This window comes from Cibotium barometz, chromosome 24 (genome assembly GCF_041138505.1).
Source record: "Cibotium barometz isolate CiBa-2024 chromosome 24, ASM4113850v1, whole genome shotgun sequence".
Taxonomy (NCBI): domain Eukaryota; kingdom Viridiplantae; phylum Streptophyta; class Polypodiopsida; order Cyatheales; family Cibotiaceae; genus Cibotium; species Cibotium barometz.
Window position 1 is genome coordinate 28,624,941 of NC_141069.1, and position 23,129 is coordinate 28,648,069.

The following is a 23,129-nucleotide window of genomic DNA, read 5'->3' on the forward strand; positions in this document are numbered from 1 at the left end:
ATTGGTTAAAAAGTTTATCAGAGTGAATCTTGTTTTTAAGAATTATGATGGAATAATTATTGTTTAAGAAATAAATCTCAAAAATTAAATAATCATAAGTCTGATGACGAAATTAAGTTGACAAAAATCTCATTTTATCAGAATCATGAGGCACACGGCCCGTGCTAGGCAGCTGGATCCTCTTACCAATGATGAAGAGTTAGATCCAGACGTTCGTAAAGCCCTGCACCAATCCCAACCTGGTCTTTTTAAGGGTAAAGGGGAACAATTAGGAGAAACAGTGGAAAAATGGATCGAGGCAATGGAAGAGTACTTTGATGTAACTGGTTACAATGAGAGGAGCAATGGAAGAGTACTTTGATGTAACTGGTTACAATGAGAGAAGCAAGATGGCTCTCGCTAGATTAAAAATTGTGGAAACGGCCAGGGTCACATGGAGGAACCATTGTGAGACAAACCGTCTCGACCGAAATACCCAGACCTGGTCAGATCTTAAAGCTTACCTCAGAAAGAGGTTCTGTCCTGTGGGCTTCCTGGAAACCAAAATGAATGAGTTCTTGGAATTGAAGCAGGATAGCTGAACAATTGAAGAATACCATCAGGCATTTGCCCTTCTCCTCAAATATTCTCCACTTTTGGATGAAGAACAGCTGATTTCCAGATTCATTCGAGGAATGAACGAGCCATTAGACACTTAAGTGAAAAATGCCAAACGAGTTTGAATGGAGGAAGCTGTCAGAATGGCAAAGGACTTTACCAAGGCATTTGTTGTCAAGGTCCCGCCAAAGCCCACCCTCAAACTTTAAAACGTTCCAAACCCCGAGAAGTGCTTCAAACTTTCCACCTGCAAAGAGACAGCAAGGCCCAAGGCAAAATTAAGATGCTGATAGATTCGAAAGTGAAGGAAGACCCTTCCCTCAGAACACTTTCTCAGGAGCCCCACCTTTTTCAAGGACTTAGAGGGAGGAGCTTAGAAGTGAGAACAGATGTTTTGGATGTCAGGGTTTCGGTCACCATCTTAAAGACTGCCCGACTCCTGCCATGTGAAGAAGGCAGGGAAGTCAAGGACCTAGAATGCAGAGACCAGCCCCTTCATATCAGTCAAAATAGGGTCCATCTCGTCAAAATTAGGGCCCGTCTTGTCAAAATTGTTGAAATATGCAAGTGAATAGGGTGTGTGTGGGAACAAGCCTTTGGTTAGAGGCTGTAAAAGAGAATGTGTAAATGTGAGAGAACCTGTGAAAAGGTCAAAAAAATCTACTGGGAGAGAATAAAGGGTAGCATGAGAAGATTTAGGAAGTGTGGAGATATTATGGGAAAAGTGAAGAGGTGGAGAGAATCAAGCAAGAGAGGTGGAGTGAATCAAGGAGAAATCAGTGGGATTTGATGCTTGGATGTAAACTCTATAAATTGAGGCATTAGCCTAATGAGCATTTGCTTGTTTTTGATTATCCATGCCTACATTAAGCTATTTATTAATTGCTCACTAATTACATCTTAATTATTTGCTAATCACATTAAGATATTTATTAATTGCTCACTAATTACATCTTAATTATTTGCTAATCACATTGTTAATGATGTTGATTCTAGTATTTGATCCACCATAGCTCATCACATTGCTCTAATTTCAACATGGTATCAGAGCCATGCCTAGAATCCATCAATTTGTGAGCCATTATCTTGCTAATTATTTTGCTAATTAGGATTAGTAAAAAATTATAAATTTTCCCTCTTTTTCAAGTCTCTGACATTGATTGGTATTGATATTAATACATCGTCCTCCAAAGAACCACATATACCGACGTCGCTCTACAAGATCCAGAAAGTAAAGACCCTCAAAATGACGTGCGAGTCTCACTCTGCTTACTCGGGTCGTAGAGCGGAGTTGATGAGATGCTCGAATGCAAAGGCTAACATATCTTGACTCTGGGAGAGTCCAAGAATGCCAGACAGATTTGGGGTATCCATCTAAAAATTCAATTCAATTTATGAGTTTTTAATTTATGAATTCATTTCAAACAAGTGAAAACATTTTTTTAGCGGATTTATTTTAGAAATTTAGGCAGTTTCTGCTGCTGTTTCGTAAATTTACAACAACGCTCTGATACCAACTATGAGATCCCTCTGCGCACTGGATTCCTGGATGGTAGCAGCGGAAGTAGCTTCCTCTTGTGTGGGGTAGGGTTTCTCACTCGGGGCCTCGCCCCAAATGTCCGGTCAACACGAGACTGAGCTGGTGGTTATTCCGAAAACCGAAACTAAGAAAATTTTCCATGCCCGAAAAATAGGGAAAATTCCACTATTTTTATTTTCTTAGCAAATTTTTTTCTAACGAGGTCAAGATACTGAACTAACCTTCATCTGATTAAACCAGATAGAAGGGAAACTATTACAGACTTAACTTGAAGGAATCAACACTTTTTTCTTAATTGAATCAGGCACAGCCGTTGAATCAACACTTTTTTCTTAATTGAATCAGGCACAGCCGTTGATCTATTCATTAGAGAAGTCTTAAGGCTTTTAATTAACTACTCGAGTTCTAAGCGTATTCCTATTGATCAATTTTATTATTAAAACTCTACTGATTCTAGCCTAACCCCATCCGGCCCATGGGTTAGCCACCGCCCAACCACTTGAATTGGTAGAACCAGACAAGTACTCACCCACCCATAATTGAATGCCTTTCTTAACTTTTGCTTTAGAATAAAGATATGCACACACTCCTCTTTAAACTTTAACTTATAAAACAATCCATTGACAAACAATTATTGGTTACAGATGTCATAGCTCAAAATTTCCATCTAATCCTTGTTTCTCACAAAAAACAGTATCACTATGGACTCTCCGTTGAGACCAAATGAAATTTCTCCAGATTCTGCAAAAGTCCAAGCAGTCATAGATTAGCCTGAACCAAAGACAGTGAAAGAAGTCAGAGGATTCTTGGGATTAACTGGTTGGTATAGAATTTTTATACCTAAGTATGCTCTCATAGCTTCCCCCCTGACTAATATTCTTAAAAAGAATACCCCGTTTCAATGGTCTTCCACCACAGGTGTCAGAGCGCTATTGATAAGCTGAAGACTGCCTTGGTAACCAATCCCATTCTGAAGTTACCAAATTTCTCTCTACCCTTTCAGGTAACTGATGCCAGTGGTTTTGCCCTGGGAGGTGCGCTCATACAAGAAGGTCATGCAGTGGCCTATGAATACTGAAAACTCAGAACGCATGAGAGAAATTATACTGTTCACGATCTGGAGCTACTTTCAGTAGTCTATGCCCTAAAGTTGTGGAGACATTACCTCTACTGGTCAGCAACAATGAGATCCAGTTAACAGATTACAATAAACATTGGTCCTTCATACAATATCTTCCACGACATACGCATGGGTGTCCTAAGCACCGCGAGCCCGTGCAACCCTCTAGGATTCTCCTGAGGTGTCCTGACACTTCACTCTCTCAGGACCGCTTCGTCAGTCCTCGCCCATCGTATCGGAAGCACACCATTTTTTACCATACCGAGGCTGGTCCAAGACTTGGGTAGGTTTTTGCCACGTGAGCTGTCCTTTGAACACTCCCTGCTAACTGTTGCAACCGAACTTCCCTTAGAAAAACACATATACCAAATGCTCCCTCCAGCATTCTGGCGTAAGACAGTCCTTTAAGAAAACAGGGTTTCTATGCAAGTTTTCAGTTTTGATTTTCGTTTGAATACAATGAGTATATCTTAAATCCAAGACTTTCCGATCGCATGTCTGAACTCCAAACAGAATTCCTCGAATTCTGTAACCTTGATCCTCAGATCAAAATCAAAGGGTCTCAACTTAGTTTCAGATTCGGTGTGGGTGATTTAAGTATATTTTCCTGAACCGATCGCATCGTCTTTCCTTGAAACTGACGAAGAGTTTGGTCTTGGTCAAAGTCTGATTCTGGGTTTGAATCTGGTAAGCTTCTTCCTGAACTACCTTTCTGGAAAAAGGAGTGATATTTCAATTACTAATTTTTCAAAATTTCATTCATTGAATATTCACTTAACTGATTTTTAAAAACTAATCACGAATTCCTATGAGGAATAAATTAATCAATTTATCTAAATTTCTGACTTCGATAGGTTTTTTGAATTTTCTCATTACCATCCGAGTGAATATGAAACGATAAAATTTTTCCTCAGAGAGTATTTACTATTCATTTATCAATTATTCATAGAAATTAAACATAGAATTAAAGAGAACCCTAATTTTGATATAAAAATCATTTATGCATCAATTTATGCATAAAATCAATTTTGATGAAAGTAACACTTTTATAATTTAAAAAAATCTTTTATTCATCACTTTATATGCATAAAAATCAATATTGATGAAAGTAACACTTTTATGATAAAAAAAATTCTTTATGCATCACTTTATGCATAAAAATCAATTTTGATGAAAGTAACACTTTTATAATAAAAATATTTCCAAATATGCATCTTTCTATATGCATAGAATTTAAATCTAATGAAAATCACACTTTTATAATAAAAAAATATCCAATATGCATCTTTCTGTGCATAGAATTCAAATCTAATGAAAATCACACTTTTATAATTAAAAAATATCCAATATGCATCTTTGTACGCATAGAATTCAAATCTAATGAAGAAAATCACACTTCTATAGTAAAAAAATATTCAATATGCATCTTTCTATGCATAGAATTTAAATCTAAATTGATTTTCATGAGTTTCTTTGCTTTGCCAAACTCTCAAATTTTTTTTTCGTGAGTGGTTTGCTTTGCCTAACTCTCACAATCGATTTTTGTGAGTCGTTTGCTACAAAGCTATGCCCAGCTTTGATATACCAATGAAAGGAAGGGACATCTAGGTTAGCCTAATTAGCCTTGGATTAGGGAAAGCTTGAGAGATTAGCACTAAGAATGTGGAAAGTAAAGTGTAATGAGTATCAAAAGGTCAATATGCCACAAAAGGTACAATACTCTTAGAGCACATGCCTTTATAAGTCCCCAAGACCCAAGTGCCCTAATCCCACATGTAAATGACCCTAAGCCCATGTGCCTAGGCCCATCCCATGTGCATGTGTATCCTAAGAATACTTTGTTATGGTTTTAAAACATTGTCATATGTGAAAAATAGAAAATAATCACATATGGTAAAGTAAAAACACCACATGTAAAAGTTTTTAAGTTAAATAATAGCATGTGGAAAAAAATAAACTTTCACTTACACATGGAAAAAGTTACACGTAGAAATAAATATTCCCTTAAAGAAAAGCACAAGTGTTAAAGTGGATGCCACACGAATATCTTCTCTTTCTCCTTTATTTTTTTATTGTGTTATATCATATAGGTTATTGAAGGATCAAATTCTACCAGAAGACAATGAGATTCCATCGGACCGTTCACAAGAAAAATCAATGTTACGCTCCATAGGGATGGACTACAACACACACCATGCTTGTCCAAAGAATTGTATTCTCTTTTGGCCTCAGAGAACAATGGATATGGCATTTTGAGAGAAGATTAATAAAATTTGCATCCTGAACTCACGTGCTATGGAAAAATGGATTGAGAGGTAAAATTTTGCATCCTGAACTCACGTGCTATGGAGAAATGGATCAAGAGGTATAATCTAACCAAAGAGCTAAAGAGACCAAGATTTTTTGAATTTTAGAAAGAGTCAAAACAACCCAAGCATTGCCATACCCAGATTCACTCACTCAACTTCTAGAATTTCCTTATAGTAGATGGCCTCAGCAAACCATATGACAAGCAAAACATAATGGCGAGGTTATAAGAGCGAGAGACGAGAAGGAGGAGCTTGCATATGGTTGTGATTACCATGTAAGTGAGTTTGTATGAGGTTTTTATATGGTTGTGATTACAATGTAAGTGAGTTTATATGAGGTTTTTATATGTACACAAGAAATCATAAGACATAGTCTTGTATAAGTTTTCGTATTTCATGATCTTCTTTTGCTTTAAGTACCACAACTTTGGTGCACTTTGGTCATGCATTCGTCACTTTTGAGTGGAGAAAATAGATAAGAAGAGAAAAACATTTAATTGTAGTGTCGAGGCCAATTTCATGCAAGAATGTTGTTCAAGTGCAAGTGACCTTAATATACAAGACATTATGAAGGTTAGGTTTATAATATTTTTTATGTTCATTTTTTATGTAAAGTTATTCAAGGTAGTGACTCAAGGACCATAAGCAACCATGCACAGAGATAAGAGAAGATTTGTTCAAGTAGACTCCACAAAGATATGGACAGACCAAAGGGACACATTTGTGCTACAAGAGCATTGTGAGCAGGTCATCTTCAAGGTAGACCCAAGAGATCATAGGTGGTTGTTTGTAATCCAAATTGATCCACGTAGTAAACAAATATTTGAAGATATAAAATATCAAATGATGTAGAGGTTAAGGAACCCACTCAAGAAAAACGAGAAGCAAATGTTGATCTAGTTGAACAACTAGAAGAAGGATCAAATGAAGATCAACTAGAACTTGAACTAGAATCAAACACAATGCCTAATCCGGAATTTGAAGAAGAAATAGAAGAATAACTTTTAACACAACCACCTCTAATGTTAGAAATAGAAGAGGACAATGAACTACCTTCTACTCGTATAGCAAATGAGGCTCTCCCCATTGACGAAGATGTAGATGGAGAGGTCTTTCTAGAAATAGATGTATTTGGAGCCATGGATCTAGCTAAGGATGAGAGAATTGATGATGAGCTATAACTTGGTACCTTTAATGGAAGCTTTAGCATACACGCCATAATTTCTTATAAATAGTGCTACATATATTCTTGTATTTGGGATCATTAGTGCAAGCTTTGGTAGACAAATATTGTCATATTAGTTTCTTATAAATATTACTACATACCTTTGTATTTGTTTGAAAGGTAACTAAAAATTTTGTTGATAAGGAATATGGGAACTAAAAACACTTGAAATTTTCTCAAAAAGCACACCAAGCGAAAAAAAAATCAATGCATTTTCTCGACACCAGTAAACGACGTTATCCCATACGCACATTTTGATATTTTTTCTGACTAAAACATAGACTGTTATTTTGACGATGATTTCAACACTTATTTCGATGATGCAAGTACCGTCGAAGGCTAAAGATCTTGTAGTAGTGGTTTATCGAGTTACAAACTTTGAAGATGTTATCCCTTTGAGTTTCTTTTTGTTGCAACCAACCCCAAACATAAGAGCCAAATCTCCTTTCTTAAGTTCCTTTTTCCCGACCTTATGGTCAAAATAAATTTTTGACAGAGATTTTCTACCATGAATCCATATGAGGCTTTCAATCCAATATTATCTAATAGATTTATAAAGCTTTTAATAATTTCATTCTCAATCTGTCATCATCGTTCACTAACTTAAATTCTTAGGCTATTCCATAAGCATCACTTCATCTAATCCAATTGTAAGAATATGGCACAGTGGAAAAAGATACAGTAAGAGAAAGTACACCAGACAATGAAATAGAGAGAATGGAGAGAATTTTAAAATTTTGATTATACCAAACAAGAGATAGGTACAATATGATGGTTTTGTCCACCCATGCACTCTAGTGATGTAGACAGAATCTAGATAGAGGGCGTACTGAGAGTATACGGAATATATGCTCACAAGCATTGGATACCTTTGCTTGTGCCAACTATGTCCATTTATAGTGCTGCCAGGTAGTTCAGTGGTGGGGGGACGCGCCCAAGATGTGGGTGGCTACGTTGCATTGACGCGGCTCACTGCTCGCGTATTCATAACGCGTACCAACCGATCACCATTGTGTATGTGCACATTATATGTGCATATACTAGGAGGCTAACCCACCCTAGGCATGTGAGCATGGGAGCGTGGGAACATGCTCTAGTGGGGCAAGGGTTAGGTCTAACCTTGGGTTGAGGTTAGGGTTAGGAAACCAAGGGTCACACATGGAAATGGAGAGTCAAGAGTCACTTGAGTGCTCTCCTATATATAATAGGGGCATGGGGCGCTCTCAAGGGATGTTCTCTTCTGTAGAACATTGTATCTACTCTCTTGCCATTTCATGCTAGAGCTATGTGCTACTGGATTAAAGTCATATCTCTTGGTGGTATGGGACACGAAGGTTAGGTATGTGGTACTTCATTGTATTGATGTGTGCAGCCTTGGGCTCGGGGTTGGTTGGGTTGATGATTATATGCCAGGTTTATGCATAGTGATTAGCTAGAGAGATCTTTAGGGTTTTAACAATGATATTAGAGAGGTCTCTAGTTAATTTTTGATAGTTTTTCTCCTATTAATTTTCTCGCATTATCCTATTTTTAAGCATTTTTAAGTTTTAAATTATAACATTTACTAAGTGAAAAAATTTATTTTTTGGTTTGTTTTGGTGGCCTATGCATTGGTAATGTTAATATGGTGGTTGGAACGCGGTGCTTCTCGACTTGGATAGATGTATCGACACTGCGGGGAAATTCCCTGAGTGGAAATGCTATTTTTACCTATTTTTATGGTTAAAATAAGCATTTTATGGATTTGTTTTAACCAAAATACCGTGCATGCTATTGTGAGTATTTTTGGTAGAAAGGATTCCCTAAATTTCTACATTTTTAAGGAAATTTTCCTAATTATTTAGGAAATTTTAAGAGCATTTTTATGGTAAAAAAGACATTTTAATGCATTTTTGCAGGTTTCCCACGGGAATTTTATCAAATTTTTGCTAAATTTCAATAGGGGTAGCATGTTGATGCATCGGGTTCTCTCCCAAGTGCGCAGCATTTTTTCCATCTCTCTAATCTAAATTCTCCTTCATTTTCTCTCTCCCGCGTGTGAACTCTTAGGTGGGAAGATTGATTAATGCTAATTATAATTAGAGATTAATGATGATTAGTGTATAATGAAAATTATGCCATAATATTCTTGTTTAACAGAGAAGAGATGAGAGAGATACTGAAGAAGGGAGTTGAGTTGGAGAAGAAGGAGAAGAGGGTAGTGGAAGCTTCCCTCCTTCTCCCTCTCACGATCAGCGCACAAAGGGGGGGAGGTTTTTTTTTCCATGGCAGCAAGCACACAACAGCCCCCCCCCCATGATTCTTTAAAAAAATTTTAATATAAAACCGGAAAACTTTTTTTTTAACCTCATTGTCAGAAGTCGTTTTCACTCTCCTTGCTCTCTTGATTTGGATTAGCATTAGCATTGTTTTATAGCTTCATTAGTGCTACTTAGCACTAAGCATTAGACCCTTCACATTAAACCCTTCACATTGGACCTTTGTGTTAGGCTTAGGTTTTAGCATGGAGTCACACGAGGAGGGCCACGAGGAGGGCCGCTCATCTATTGTGGATCTCATCGCGGATATAGACCGCGAGTTAGCGGCTGTCCGTAGGAGTGCTAGAGACACACCATCTACATTACATATCGTGGTAGACTTGGAGGCGATGCTTTCGTCCCTTCGTAGCCTTCACGATATTGTTTATGTAGATGAGTGGATAGCCCACCATCGCACTGCTCCTGTGTCACATGGCTTGACATATCGTCAGGTCTGTGATCTTGCTCCGATTAGGGATGGAGCCTACTTAGATCTTTTCCTCGATAGTCGTGGGATGAGGCCTGGGACAGGCAAGCCACTTACTATTTCGCGGTGTTCGCATCCTCGTATTACGGCACATATCTATAGTCGCCAGATTCCCATATACTTCGCAAAGCAATTATATGCGGAGTTTGTCTTAGGGGAGGAGGTGGATTACACTAGCCATCGGCCGGGTGGTGGTGCTAGCCAAGGTTGTCTCCAGGACCAGGGTAGGCGGCCTCCACCAACCCTTCGTGTAGCTCCTACTACAGATCCTTCATTTGTGCCTATGTCAACAGTAGAGGCTCTTGGCACCCAGGTTGGCATCGACGTACAGAGTACCAGGAGAGCATCCAGCACGTGGTGCGCCTGTTCTCACGATCGATACCGACGACAGATGTCGAGGTATTTACATATTTATTACTTCTTAAGTTTTTTTAGTCATTTATTTACATGTTTATATGTACTTTTCTATATTTATTTACATGTTTATATGTACTTTTCTATATTTTTACATGAGCGGCATGGTTGATTGTGTCACGTAGGGTCCCACACCTACCACTGAGAGACTCACTCAGGAGTTGGTAGAGGTGAGAGCAGAGATTGACCACCTTAGAGCTGCATTACAGACGGCAGAGGCAGCTTCTACTGCAGAGGCACAACATCTGAGAGAGTCCGACATCTAGCAGGTAGGTTTCTCTTGCACCACGTAAAAGAGTTATAATTAAGGTCCTAAGTTATAAATTTCTTTAAGTAATACCTAATGAGAGAGACTAATCAATTACTTTTATGCTTTACTTTTTTGCGTAGGCTCGGACCGAGGTAGAGAGCTCTAGAGCTGAGGCATAGCATCACCAGATTATGGAGCGGATTGCCCAGCATAGGGCAGAGCAGTTGATGCTGCATGTTCGAGAGTTTCGCAGATCCTCAGACGTGACAATGCCTTACCTACCTTTATATCCACGGCTTGTTTTACAGAGGTTTTTCGACGACCTCTCCCTCAGGATGCACCACCCTTCCTACGTGATGCGTGCTGCGCTTTATGTATCGGAGGACATTGATACTACTGGATATGCCCTGGGATGTGGACATTTTTTCCATTTGTCTTGCATCACCCAGGAGCTAGTACGGTTCTCAGCATGCCCCTCTTGCCGTGCACGCATCGACCTAGAGACATACAGAGTTTTGGGCATTGATGATCTTCACCGAGGCCTCGTTCGAGTAGATGCTAGGACTGGCAGGCCTATTGATTTTACATCAGCTATTGACTTGGGACTCGACGCCTTCGATGATAGAGATCAGGAGCCTGAGGTGCCTCTAGAGATTGAGTGGAGCTCACATGAGTTTGATGCATACCAGAGAGTCCTACATGAGAGCCAGATCACAGCATATGAGCGCGTGGGTGGTGCTGGTCCTAGTGGCACCTCGGGTGATGGTGCTAGCAACAATGCTGCTTCTCATGAGCAGCGTGTTCTTATAGCAGAGGAGCTTACACGAGCAGAGTGGCAGACACGTACCATTGCAGATTATAGATTTTGGGTTTACAGACAGAGACGTCTTGCATTAGCACGACGTAGAGAGAGAGAGGGCTATAGCAGCTTTTGGGACTCGTGAGCTCCCGAGTACACCGGCACCAGCTCACGATCCTGCCTTTGAGGCAGACCTCCCCGTAGACATTCGACGACCCCCGCAGCTGGCACAGCCTCCTCGTGTCGTGCACAGCAGCCTTGACGCACACGTCGACCGGCGGTTAGAGATGACGATTTTGATTGGGTTGCCGTTGAGAGTGACTAAACTAAGACTAGCTGGGTTAGCTCACTTACATTGTACTTAGATGGGCAGTGACTAACCTCAGACTAGCTGGGGTAGCTCATTTTCATTCTGATGTACTTATTTGATGTTTATATCATTATGAGTTTTTTCATTATTGAGTATCATTACATTTTAGTTGATGTTCTTGATTTTATTATATTTTTTAACACTTTGGCTATCATATTGTTTGTTGAAAATCTCCATGCCATCGTACCCAAACATGCTCCGATGGGGGGCAAACTTTGCAAGCATGTGGGGGGGGACCTACCCCCACATGCTTGCAAAGTTTGGTCACAATCAGAGCATGTTTGGATTGATAATTAGTGCCCAGTGCGGGTTTTTGAAGTCTCTTGGTGCTTAAGAGGCCATGGAAAATCCGGGCCTTCCCCATACCATCGTACCCAAACAGGCTCCGATGGGGACCAAACTTTGCAAGCATGTGGGGGGGACCAACCCCCACATGCTTACAAAGTTTGGTCACAATCGGAGCATGTTTGGATTGGTAATTAGCGCCCAGTGCAGGTTTTTGAAGTCTCTTGGTGCTTAAGAGGCCATGGAAAATCCGGACCTTCCCGATACCATCGTACCCAAACAGGCTTCGATGGGAACCAAACTTTGCAAGCATGTGGGGGGGACCCACCCCCACATGCTTGCAAAGTTTGGTCATAATCAGAGCATGTTTGGATTGGTAATTAGCACCCAGTGCGGGTTTTTGAAGTCTCTTGGTGCTTAAGAGGCCATGGAAAATCCGGGCCTTCCCCATACCATCGTACCCAAACATACTTCGATGGGGACCAAACTTTGCAAGCATGTGGGGGGTCCCACCCCCCACATGCTTGCAAAGTTTGGTCACAATCGGAGCATGTTTGGATTGGTAATTAGCACCCAGTGTGGGTTTTTCAAGTCTCTTGGTGCTTAAGAGGCCATGGAGAATCCAGGCCTTCCCCATACCATCGTACCCAAACATGCTCCGATGGGGACCAAAACTTGCAAGCATGTGGGGGGGACCCACCCCCATATGCTTGCAAAGTTTGGTCACAATCAGAGTATGTTTGGATTGGTAATTAGCACCCAATGCGGATTTTTCAAGTCTCTTGGTGCTTAAGAGGCCATGGAAAATCCGGGCCTTCCCCATACCATCGTACCCAAACATGCTATGATGGGGACCAAACTTTGCAAGCATGTGGAGGAGACCCACCCCCACATACTTGTAAATTTTGGTCTCCATCGGAGCATGTTTGGGTAAGATGGTATGGGGAAGGCCCGGATTTTCCATGGCCTCTTAAGCACCAAGAGACTTCAAAAACCCGGACTGGGCACTAATTACCAATCCAAACATGCTCTGATTGTGACCAAACTTTGCAAGCATGTGGGGGTAGGTCCTCCCCACATGCTTGCAAAGTTTGGTCCCCATCGGAGCATGTTTGGGTACGATGGTATAGGGAAGGCCCGGATTTTCCATGGCCTCTTAAGCACCAAGAGACTTGAAAAATCCGCACTGGGCGCTAATTACCAATCCAAACATGCTCCAATTGTGACCAAACTTTTCAAGCATGTGGGGGTGGGCCCTCCCACATGCTTGCAAAGTTTGGTCCCCATCGGAGCATGTTTGGGTACGATGGTATGGGGAAGGCCCGAATTTTCCATGGCCTCTTAAGCACCAAGAGACTTGAAAAATCCGCACTGGGCACTAATTACCAATCCAAACATACTCCGATTGTGACCAAACTTTGCAAGCATGTGGGGGTGGGTCCCCCCCACATGCTTGCAAAGTTTGGTCCCCATCGGAGCATGTTTGGGTACGATGGTATAGGGAAGGCCCAGATTTTCCATGGCCTCTTAAGCACCAAGAGACTTGAAAAATCCACACTGGGCACTAATTACCAATCCAAACATGCTTCGATTGTGACCAAACTTTGCAAGCATGTGGGGGTGGGTCCCCCCCACATGCTTGCAAAGTTTGGTCCCCATCGGAGCATGTTTGGGTACGATGGTATGGGGAAGGCCCGGATTTTCCATGGCCTCTTAAGCACCAAGAGACTTGAAAAATCCACACTAGGCGCTAATTACCAATCCAAACATGCTCCGATTGTGACTAAACTTTGCATGCATGTGGGGGTGGGCAAAGTTTGGTTCCCATCGGGGCATGTTTGGGTACGATGGCATGGAGATTTTCAACAAACAATATGATAGCCAAAGTGTTAAAAAATTTAATAAAATCAAGAACATTAGCTAAAATGTAATGATACTCAATAATGAAAAAACTCATAATGATATAAACATCAAATAAGTACATCAGAATGAAAATGAGCTACCCCAGCTATTCTGAGATTAGTCACTCCCAAAAAATCTAAGTACAATGTAAGTGAGCTAACCCAGCTAGTCTGAGTTTAGTCACTATCAAGATAGAGATCTAGTCAATAGCACCCTCTCTAGCTCTCAACTGCTCTAGAATGCTATCATGGTCATCCACTCGAAGCCGAAAACGAGGGTGAGAACTGTGTTTTTGGCTCTGTACTCGATCAAGAGTGATAGCAACCACTAGATGAGAGAACTGAAATGCCTCTAACTCCCACTTCCAGCTGGAACTCAAGACTCCCCTGATGAAGTCGAATCTGCTGGTAGAACCGGCCTGCCACAATCATGCTATGGGCATCATAAGAAAATCCAAGATCATCCACTGTATCCTGGTCAAGGATGCACTTTGGCCTAGTGCAACTCATCAGATAGTAGTCTACTCCCTCGCTATTTCCCTCACTGGCAATAACAGCAAATACATCACCCTCCTGTAGCAAATCTGTCAGGTCATCATAACTGACCATGAACGCAGGACCTGTGTGCTCATTAGACAACACTGGATGTGAATGATGCTCGGGGGAGAGGAATGTCATTATCCATGCATCTGCCCATCCTCTTGAGGTACAATGTGACCAATCGCCATCCATACATGCTTCACAGAAGCATGCAAACCGTCGTGTGTAAATCGTGGGGGCCGCCATGCACGTGCTCCTAATGGAATGTAAGCCCAAGGTGCCAGGTACTGTGTCACAATCATGGGAGGCTCTACGGTCAATCATGCCACCATCCACATGCCAAAAAAATCTCCTGACAATCCAAGCATCACGTTTGGGATACAATGATGCTGCACTCCCACACAAATGTTGAGAGCACCACTCGACTACGTGCCCCGCATCTCTAAACCGCTGAGCATCCTGCCGCAGTTGATGACGCCTCAAGGCACGTTTCACACACGTGCCCGCACCATCATGCTCTCCCTTCCCGTGACCAGTCTCAAAGAATGACCAAATCACTGGGATACTAGACTACACATGCCACCTATAAATCCATAAAAGATAGTCTTAGTTATTGTTTTCTTTATGATGTTCTAGTGAATTTAGTTTAATTGTAAATGTAAGAAAACCATAAGTACTACCTGTAGAGCCAATAGAATTTTCGTGATGATTTGAACTGTGCGCCACAACCATCCGACCAAACCCATCGCTGGACACGTCTGATCCCACAATCTCCTAAAAAATCGTCATGAAGAAGACGAAAACAGTGTTGCACAAAATGTGCATCATGTGAACGATCATCACTGATATAGAAATGATACTCTCGAATAATGACACGGGTCTCGGGGGTACTCGCTATCCCATCTACAAGAGCCTCTGCATGTCGATAGCTAATGTGGACCATAATAGCAACCTGGTGAGGTAAGCAATACATACGTTTAGGACACAAAAAATCAAATAAGTAATGTAGCTCAAACACAAAACAAATATTACGAAATATAACCATTACCTGCTCTGAGAAGTAATACTCAGATTGTATCTCCTGAAAAGGTGTGAATGTGTAGTTCTCTGTAAAATCAATCATAGAGACGACCACACCAATAGGAAACTTTGCCAGGCATGCTCAGAACAACTGACGATCCTACTATGCCGTATATAGAGGCAGATCTGCCCCCTAAATGTGGCTGTGAAGTGACAACGTGGTGTATGTTTGTCCACGAGCTGCAACTTCCTGGACTGCACCACTCTGGAGCTGGTGTGTCACATACTCATAACGTTGCCATGCCACTATCTCTTGGTCACTTGCATCAAGATCTACCATCTGTAGATGTGCAAGTGAACCACATGATGTGCAATTTCTCTCCACACAAGGCATCCTATGGAACTGGTGGGCATCCTCCGTGCGTGCACACAAAAGAGAGTGGATGAAATCACGAGGACTACGAGGCAACTCTCTATGCCCACTAAGAGAACGGAACACATCATAAAAAAGTTTGAACTCAACATGGTACAACATGTGTCACGCTGACGTGAGTACCTCACAAACCAAGGCTTACACCCCTCAAATGACCTTTGCCCGAAGCCACAAACTGAGAATACAACTCAGTTTGGGTCATTTCAAGAAAGCAAGCACCGTGCTCAATGAACACTCCTCTTGTCACTCTCTTACAAAAAGCTTTCTTGAAAACTAGCGAGGCACGACAATTCTCCTCCCAAAAACTTTCTATCAAGGTTCTAGTGGTTTCATCTAGTAGGCGATCATGCCTAGCTACACGACCACTACTCGCCCACAAAGCACCAACCTCATTGGCATCTAAACTGTGTCATCTAATAGACCCAACTCTAAGTGCGTGTGGTGCTATGGAAAGGATGCGAGATGTGGCACTAACCTTACCCTTCATTTGGGAGCTACTTATGGCTACCACAATAGCCTGTCGAGCAGCCAAAGCGTCCGTAGAGTTCCTCTGTTAACTATATAGGAATGACGAACACTTTGTAGCACTGCCATGCCAGCTCTCCTCTCTCTTCGACCTCCAATGTAGGAAAACGCTCTGCAGTTGGCCATGTTGGGCAGATCAATCAAAGCATCAAGCACACATGCCTGTGATGAAGGCGTGAGGTCTTTGAAATAGGAATGGAAGATTGCATGGGCACGACGATGTGCCCCTGATTTTGATAGTTCTTTCCTATCTACACGAAGGGCGCCCAAAGGAGGGGGGATGGGTTCTTGTAGAAGAGAAGGGGACTCAGGAAGGGTGGGTTCATGTGGATTATCTAAACTAAGGGGTAGTGGGGGGGAAGAGGGCGAAAGGAGAGGAAGTGGAAGAGGAGGAGCAAGGCTTGGATCATCGCCAAAACGGAAGGTGTTGCTCGTTGACGTGCTCTCCACTCTCTCTTTCTCTCACGAGCTACCCTTCTCCTCTCCTCCTCTTGAACTTGGTGGACGGGGGGAAGTCTAGTCCTATCACGTTTCTGACTCCTACGACTTTGAGAACCCATTCTCAAGGAAGCTAAGAGAGAAAATATTATAAAGGCTCAATGATGGGATAGTACTAGAGATAAGTGTGGGATAGTACTAGAGATGTGTGATTATATAGGAAAAATAGGTTATCCACTTCAAATCTCATTGGATTTTCTATCTAAGATTGATTGGATAATTAAGATAAACATAAAGATAATTAAAGATAAACTATTATCCACTTAAAAATTAATATTATTAATAATATTTATTAACAAGTCTAAATATTTATCATTACTAGATATATAAATATATCTTTAAATATATCTTTTATTTTATAATTATATAACTGCTTTTTTTAATAAAGTATTTTTTTTCAAATTTTATTCAAAGATTTATTCTACATAAATTTTTTTTAAGAAATATTAAATTAAATTTTATTTTTTTAAATTAATAATATGAACTTTAATAATAATATTATTGATCTAATCCCAAAATATAATCCTTTAAAATTAGTGATTTTAAATTCTATTATTTAATAAGTTTTATATATTTTATTATTTAAAATTTTATATTCTATTTCTCTAAATTACTAAATTAACTTTTTTAAAAATATGTTTTTGAAAAAAGAGGGGAGGTGGGAAGGAGGTGCCACGTGTCACATGCGTGCATGACACGTGGCAATCTCTTGACATGTGGCACTATTATGGTTGATGTGGCAATTCCATGATGTGGCATGCCATGTCACCAAGTGCGAGGTGGCATGCAAAGGTGGCAAGATGATGTGGCATTAATGATGAGGTGGGGAGTCAACTAGGTTGACCATGTTGACATGGAGGGTGGAGATGGCAAGCTGAGATGGCAAGCTGCTTATGTGGATCCTCTCGAAGCTCATGTGGACATAAAGTGGCATGCATATATAAGATTTGTGCCTACCCAAGCCTCACACATGGAATGAAACCTAAGCTATGAAGTTTACCAAGCCTAGATTTCCAAACCTAACTAGGATTGGTTTTAGACTTGAAAAGGGGAGAGTGGACACAATATGGGAATTCTCACTTGGGAGGATTGAAAATGGACCTTCCCATACTCAAATTAAGCCAAAATTTTTTTAATAAATTCATGAAAACAAGAGTATTGATCCCTTGAGTTTTTAGATTGAAAGATTCAATATTTAATTTTCTAGAATTAAATTACAATTGATTTAATGGGCCTCTGACAGCCATAATAAATTTTCCAAAGTAAATCTACAAGAATCCAACCGTTAGATTTGTAATTTTACCTTATACCCACATTATACTAATCTTTCCCAATCTAATCATCACTAGATCCATACAATTTGAGCATTTTAAATGGTAGATGTGGTGGGAGGATAAAATAGTATGTTTTTTAACAATTCTAATACCTTTTAAATAATATAAAAAATAATAGAACACATCAAAAATTAATCGATAAATCAAGTTAAGCTCTACGTTATTTGTATTTTTGATATGCAAAGTGGGAACATCATATGAGTAATAATGTAAAAGTTATAGGCAATTTACTCACATTCACTGTACCTGTCTAAACCTACGACATGGCCTGTATACAAACTTGGTTCCCAAAGAAAAGGGGATTTGCAATTATTGGATATTCGATCAGATTATAGTTTTAGGTGCCCAACTTTGCACATGATGTTTCATTAGAAGACCTTGAAGTGAAACTCCTTGGCTAACTATGAGAGATTGGCTATTCTTCTTGAAAAAATGCCTATTTTCCAGCTAAAGCCAAGGGCGCCCACTACATGAAACTAGATAACCTCATCTTGCAACCACCCATAGCAAATGTGTATTCTAGTATTACACAAGAAAATTTAACTCCCAACGAGCTTCCTATACATCTTGATGTCAACCAAAGGTGAAGTGTCCTCAGAAGAAAGCCTAGAGTTTACCTCCATCGGTTTGTTTATTGGCTTGTAGTTTATCATACCAAATGCCTTCAAGATCTCTGTTGCATACTTCTGATGAGAAATGAAGATCTTGTCAAACTCATGCCAAACCTTGATCCCCAAACAATAATGCAAGAGCCCCAAGTCTATCATCTCAAACTTAGAGCCAAACCTTTCTCGTGTTTGTTGAATCAAGTCTATCAGTGATAATCAGGTCATCATAGAGAACAACTATCATGTATTTGCCATCCTTTCTGAGTACATACAAGTAAGTATTAGATGCACTTCTAGAAAAACTAATATTTTTGAAAAAAGTATCTATTCATTTTAGTACCATGCCCTTAGGGCTTGTTTCAGCCCGTATAAAGCCTTGTTCAACCTACAAACCTTATTTTTTGATTCGGGCAACTCAAACCCTAGCGGCTGAGGGACATACACCTCCTTCTTGAGATGTCCATTAAGAAAAGCTGATTTTTCATCCATTTGAAAAACTGGCCACTTCTCATTAGCGACTAAGGCAAGTACTGATCATTCGAGCTATTGGGGCAAAGACTTCAACCTGTGAAAAACCTTGTGCAACTAGCCTAGATTTGTATTTCTCCAATGAACCATCGGCCGGATTTATACTTAGCTTTCCACACCCACTTGGTGCCAATTACCTTTTGTTTTAGTGGCCAATCAACCAGCTCCCAAGTGTTGTTTTTGATGATGATGTCATACTCTGACTACATCACTGCCTTCCACTTTGGATCTGCCAAAGCTTCTTCTCCATTTGTAGGCTCCTTCACTAAATCCATTATCTCAGCCCCATCAAGGTCATATTGACAATGTGTTTAGAAGACCTTCTCTGATCCTCTATTCTCTTTGATCTACATAATCCATCTGTTGAAGTTTCTGCAACATCAGGTGGGTGGTTTTACGATCATCAAAGAGATACCTTACCCATGTAGGAAGTGGCTGTCCTTTAGGTGCAAGGGCAGGATGGTGTGATTTTTGAAAGTCTTCGTCATCCAAAAAATCCTCCTCCTTCAGTTTTCCAATGCTTGGGCTGGGAACACGATGGATTATTTCTCCGTTTGATGATAAAGTGGACAGATCCTTGTCCTCCACTGAATGTGGATGCTCCACAAACACTACATCTCAGCTGACCATTATCTTCTTAGCCTTTGGATCAAATAGTCAATATGCCTTTGACTCTCTACTATATCCAAGGAGAATACATTTCTTGCTTTTGGCAATAAAACAAGCTTAGTTCTATTTGCATCTGGTCCTACCGAGAGTGATGGCATACTTATCTAGCCAGCTCACTCACTAGCGGTTTCACATTGACCGTTGTACATACACTACTTATGTTGTAGCTTCTTTTATGCTACTAGACCTTTTGTACTACTTATGTCTTTTTGGTGAAGAAGAAGAAGAAGATTTCAGCCTCCTTCCTTGTGTGCTCTCTTCTAGGGTTTGTGTGTGTGTGTGCTTGCAAGAGCTCAAGCTCTACTTTCCTCTATCTCTTTACATCATCTTGAGCAGGGCAGTGAGAGCTTTCACCTGCACTTCTCCTTGCTCAAAACTCACCTATCATGCAAGAGGTATGGCCTCTTCAAGCTCATGTTTTTGCAAAGTGTGCATATGCTGCTATTTTTAGCAGAAAAGCTAGAGAGAGTGTGTGGGCATGCAAAAAGTGACCCTTTTCCATCCTTTTTGGCACTTTTTGGAGGTGCATTTTTGAGGAGAGGAGTGGGGAGCACTCCTACCCACCTTGCCCATGCCCACCCTGTGAGGGTCCCCCAACCCCTAGTAGAAAAGAGACATAGAGAAAGAAGTTGAGTCCCCCGGGCCCCATCCTAGCGGACAGTTAAAGCCCTAGTAGCCACTTACCACTGGGTAATCCGACGGATGACAAACCGACTCCTCTCCAGAAGCACGGAATACAAGTCGTCGAATACAAGTTGTCGACGCCCTGGCAAGCTCTACTTTGCAATTCTCGGAAGCCTGAGGATGTGCGTCAGCCTAAAGTTCATTAATTCCCCGTTGCTCAACTGTAAAGACAGGAACGCAAGGGAGATCTAGTCACGACAATGCTTTTTTCCCTCATTAATCCAAGAGCACAGCCATCGCTCGGTGACAGCTTCTCTAACGCTTTTTTTCCCGTTATTTCAGAGGCACAGCCATTAGATAAGGGTTCGATCAATGAATCAATCTAACGTTTACAAATATATAGGAAAGCTACTCGACTTATCGAGTCCACCCAGCCATAGAACGTGACCGTCGGGGTCACAGTCATCCCACTTTCCTTTGGAGGGAGAATAGCTATTAACTAATTACTACCACACTGTTGAACATATAAAGACAAGTTCCTTCACTTAATTCCGAATAGTGTTTCTTAATTCAGCCCTTCAGGCACACAATACAATGTAATACAGTGTAGAATATCTACAAACAATTCCTATTAAATTCATCAAAATCCTTACAACTTCTTATTTTCCCCGAGGGACCCCCACCTCTGAGATCTCGAGGTGTGATCTGACACTCGGCCGCCAAGGGACCTCCACCCCTCAGATCTCGGGCATGTGATCTACACTTGGTTCCTGCTGGAGGATCTAGAATCCAGCCTTCTCGGACTCCTCAGATCTCGGAGCGAGGTACAAAACTTGCGCCTTCCCGGCGTCCAAAACTTGGGGCTTCCACCCATTCCCTAGTTTTGCCCATCTGGCATGAACTAAAGCTTTTATTAGGATATCCCATACTTAACTTCAAGTTGCCATACAAACTTTGATTCCAATCTTTGGCAGCAGGCACACAACTTTAAGGTGCACAAACACATGCTTACGTGTTTCAGTCGTTCGTCACGACCATATTTTTGGCTAGTGTTATATTCCTTCCTAGGCTCGTAACTCGTATGCAATATGCAATGAAAAAAAGAAAGGTACATTCATAACTTAAAGTAATCTTTAACCTAGTCAACATTTGGTGGTGCATAAACAGGCACGACAGGTTGTGGTACGACTACCTCTTGCATGTTTTGTTGAATAGCGGGAATGAGTACCGCTTTCTCTTGCGTCGGTTCCGCTTGCATTTGGACTTGTGGTGGATCATTGGCAACTCCTCCTCTTCCGCCTCTTCTTCTGCTTCATGTAATTGGAGGCATGATGACGGCTAGAATGCCCGGAGAATGCTTCCACAAGTCAAACTAGTCAAAAACGCTATTTTGACCATAAATGGAAAAAACGTAAAGAATTTAACGCTTTTGTTCACTTATTTAGGTTAGATTCACAAATAAACTTTAGAAAAATAACCCCATGGAAAATCGGCTTTAAATTGTAAAAATTGGGCTTAAAAAGCACTAAAAAGCATGAAAAAAGCACTATATTTGCCCAAAAGTCACCGTTTTTGAGTCTAAAAATTTGTAAAAAAGATTAGAATGCTGAAAATACATAATTTTTCTGAAATTTAGAAGATTAATCTCGCTGAAATTAAACATGAATCAAAACAGAAATTTAATTAGGCAAAAAAAGCACTAATTAAGCTTAAAACAGCCCTAAAAACGCTGTTTTGGGATTTTAGATTAGGGAATTGATTAATTCTGATTAGAAAATCAGAATCTATGCAAAAATTCAGTAAATATAGGTCTTTGAAGTACTTAAATCAAATTTAAAAAACAAAAATTACACAAAATTAGCCAAATCGCATGATTAAACAAGTAATTAACAGCTTTTTTAATGAAAAATCAGCAAATTAGAGGTGATTAGATCATCCAAATCTCTGATTTAGATCATAAATTTCAGCGATTACATAACAAAATAATGATTAGAATTAAAGAAGATACAAAAACCGGTCTCCTACTGCTCCCGCATGCATGTAGATGACATAGATTAGCAAAATTGTGAAGAAGAAGATAGCTATGGCTTACCAAAAGCTTGAGGATGGTAGAGGATGATGTGAAGAGAGTCTCCACGTGTTGAGAGCGCCTTCAATTGAGTGAAAGAGTGCTCCCTTGGCCTTGTTTATACAGGCATGGATTAGAGAGAGAAAATGTGGCAGGAAAAGCTAGAGAGAGAGAAGATAAAAAATGCGCCAATTTGATGTAGAAGCTTTTTCCTTCACTTTTCTCCACTTTTGGGTGGCTTGGGCACCAAGTTAGCTCCTTTTTTGCACACTTTTCTCCTTTTTCCCCACTTTTTCCTAGCTTTCCTCTACTTTTCCACTTTCAACCCTGGCCACTCCTTTTTTCACCCTTTTCTCTAATTTATCCATCCTGTAATTAATTAATTCAACCTTATCCTTCCACCAATTTTTGTCCAAGCCTATTTAAATTGGCCGGTTATATTTAAATGAAGTCTGAACGGCTTTAATTAAAACAACCTTTGACCTTAGACTTGAATAAATTTCACGTTAAAAATCCCTAAAACACTCAAACGGACTCGAAATTGAGTCAAATAAATTGCTCGTGAATGCACACAATGTCCTTCATTTTCTTCTTGACCTTGTGACGGAAAAATCCATCGCGGTAATAAAGCTTTATACAAGGTGTACAAAAATTTCTTAATGTTCCAAATGTTGGTACATTTTATTCA

The 23,129-nt window shown here is 40.4% G+C and overlaps 2 protein-coding genes across 10 annotated transcripts; one reads left to right on the forward strand and one right to left on the reverse strand.

Annotated features, from left to right (window-relative positions):
* Positions 1-77: 77 nt before the first annotated feature.
* Positions 78-22,604, reverse strand: LOC147625120 (uncharacterized). 9 transcript variants are annotated; one of them, XR_015268924.1, is made up of 4 exons: positions 22,466-22,604; positions 21,566-21,730; positions 758-844; positions 78-650 (listed from the first exon to the last, which is right to left on the reverse strand). XR_015268924.1 is itself a non-coding variant. In XM_086818391.1 (4 exons), exons 2-4 carry the CDS (start codon positions 21,629-21,631, stop codon positions 14,705-14,707), a joined length of 351 nt encoding a protein of 116 aa, XP_086674517.1. In that variant the 5' UTR covers positions 21,632-21,730; positions 22,466-22,604; the 3' UTR covers positions 13,631-14,704. The 9 variants fall into 9 exon arrangements, 4 of the variants coding, with proteins under 4 accessions (XP_086674517.1, XP_086674519.1, XP_086674521.1 ...); XR_015268923.1 differs by lacking the exons at positions 78-650; positions 758-844 and adding exons at positions 13,631-14,717; positions 14,815-15,086 and having other exon boundaries at positions 21,563-21,730; XM_086818391.1 differs by lacking the exons at positions 78-650; positions 758-844 and adding exons at positions 13,631-14,717; positions 14,815-15,086.
* On the forward strand, positions 9,512-11,600 carry LOC147625121 (uncharacterized). The gene is made up of 2 exons (XM_086818388.1): positions 9,512-10,258; positions 10,380-11,600. Exon 2 carries the CDS (start codon positions 10,431-10,433, stop codon positions 11,181-11,183), a length of 753 nt encoding a protein of 250 aa, XP_086674514.1. The 5' UTR covers positions 9,512-10,258; positions 10,380-10,430; the 3' UTR covers positions 11,184-11,600.
* Positions 22,605-23,129: the final 525 nt, after the last annotated feature.

Bases quoted from the DNA above. Each gene is read 5' to 3' on its own strand.
- LOC147625121 (XM_086818388.1), top strand. From the start codon at position 10,431: ATGGAGCGGATTGCCCAGCATAGGGCAGAGCAGTTGATGCTGCATGTT.
- LOC147625120 (XM_086818391.1), bottom strand. From the start codon at position 21,631: ATGCAAGCGGAACCGACGCAAGAGAAAGCGGTACTCATTCCCGCTATT. The intron at 15,087-21,565 runs GTAGTCGTACCA...TTACCTCACCAG, and splicing joins TTCAACAAAACATGCAAGAG to GTTGCTATTATGGTCCACAT.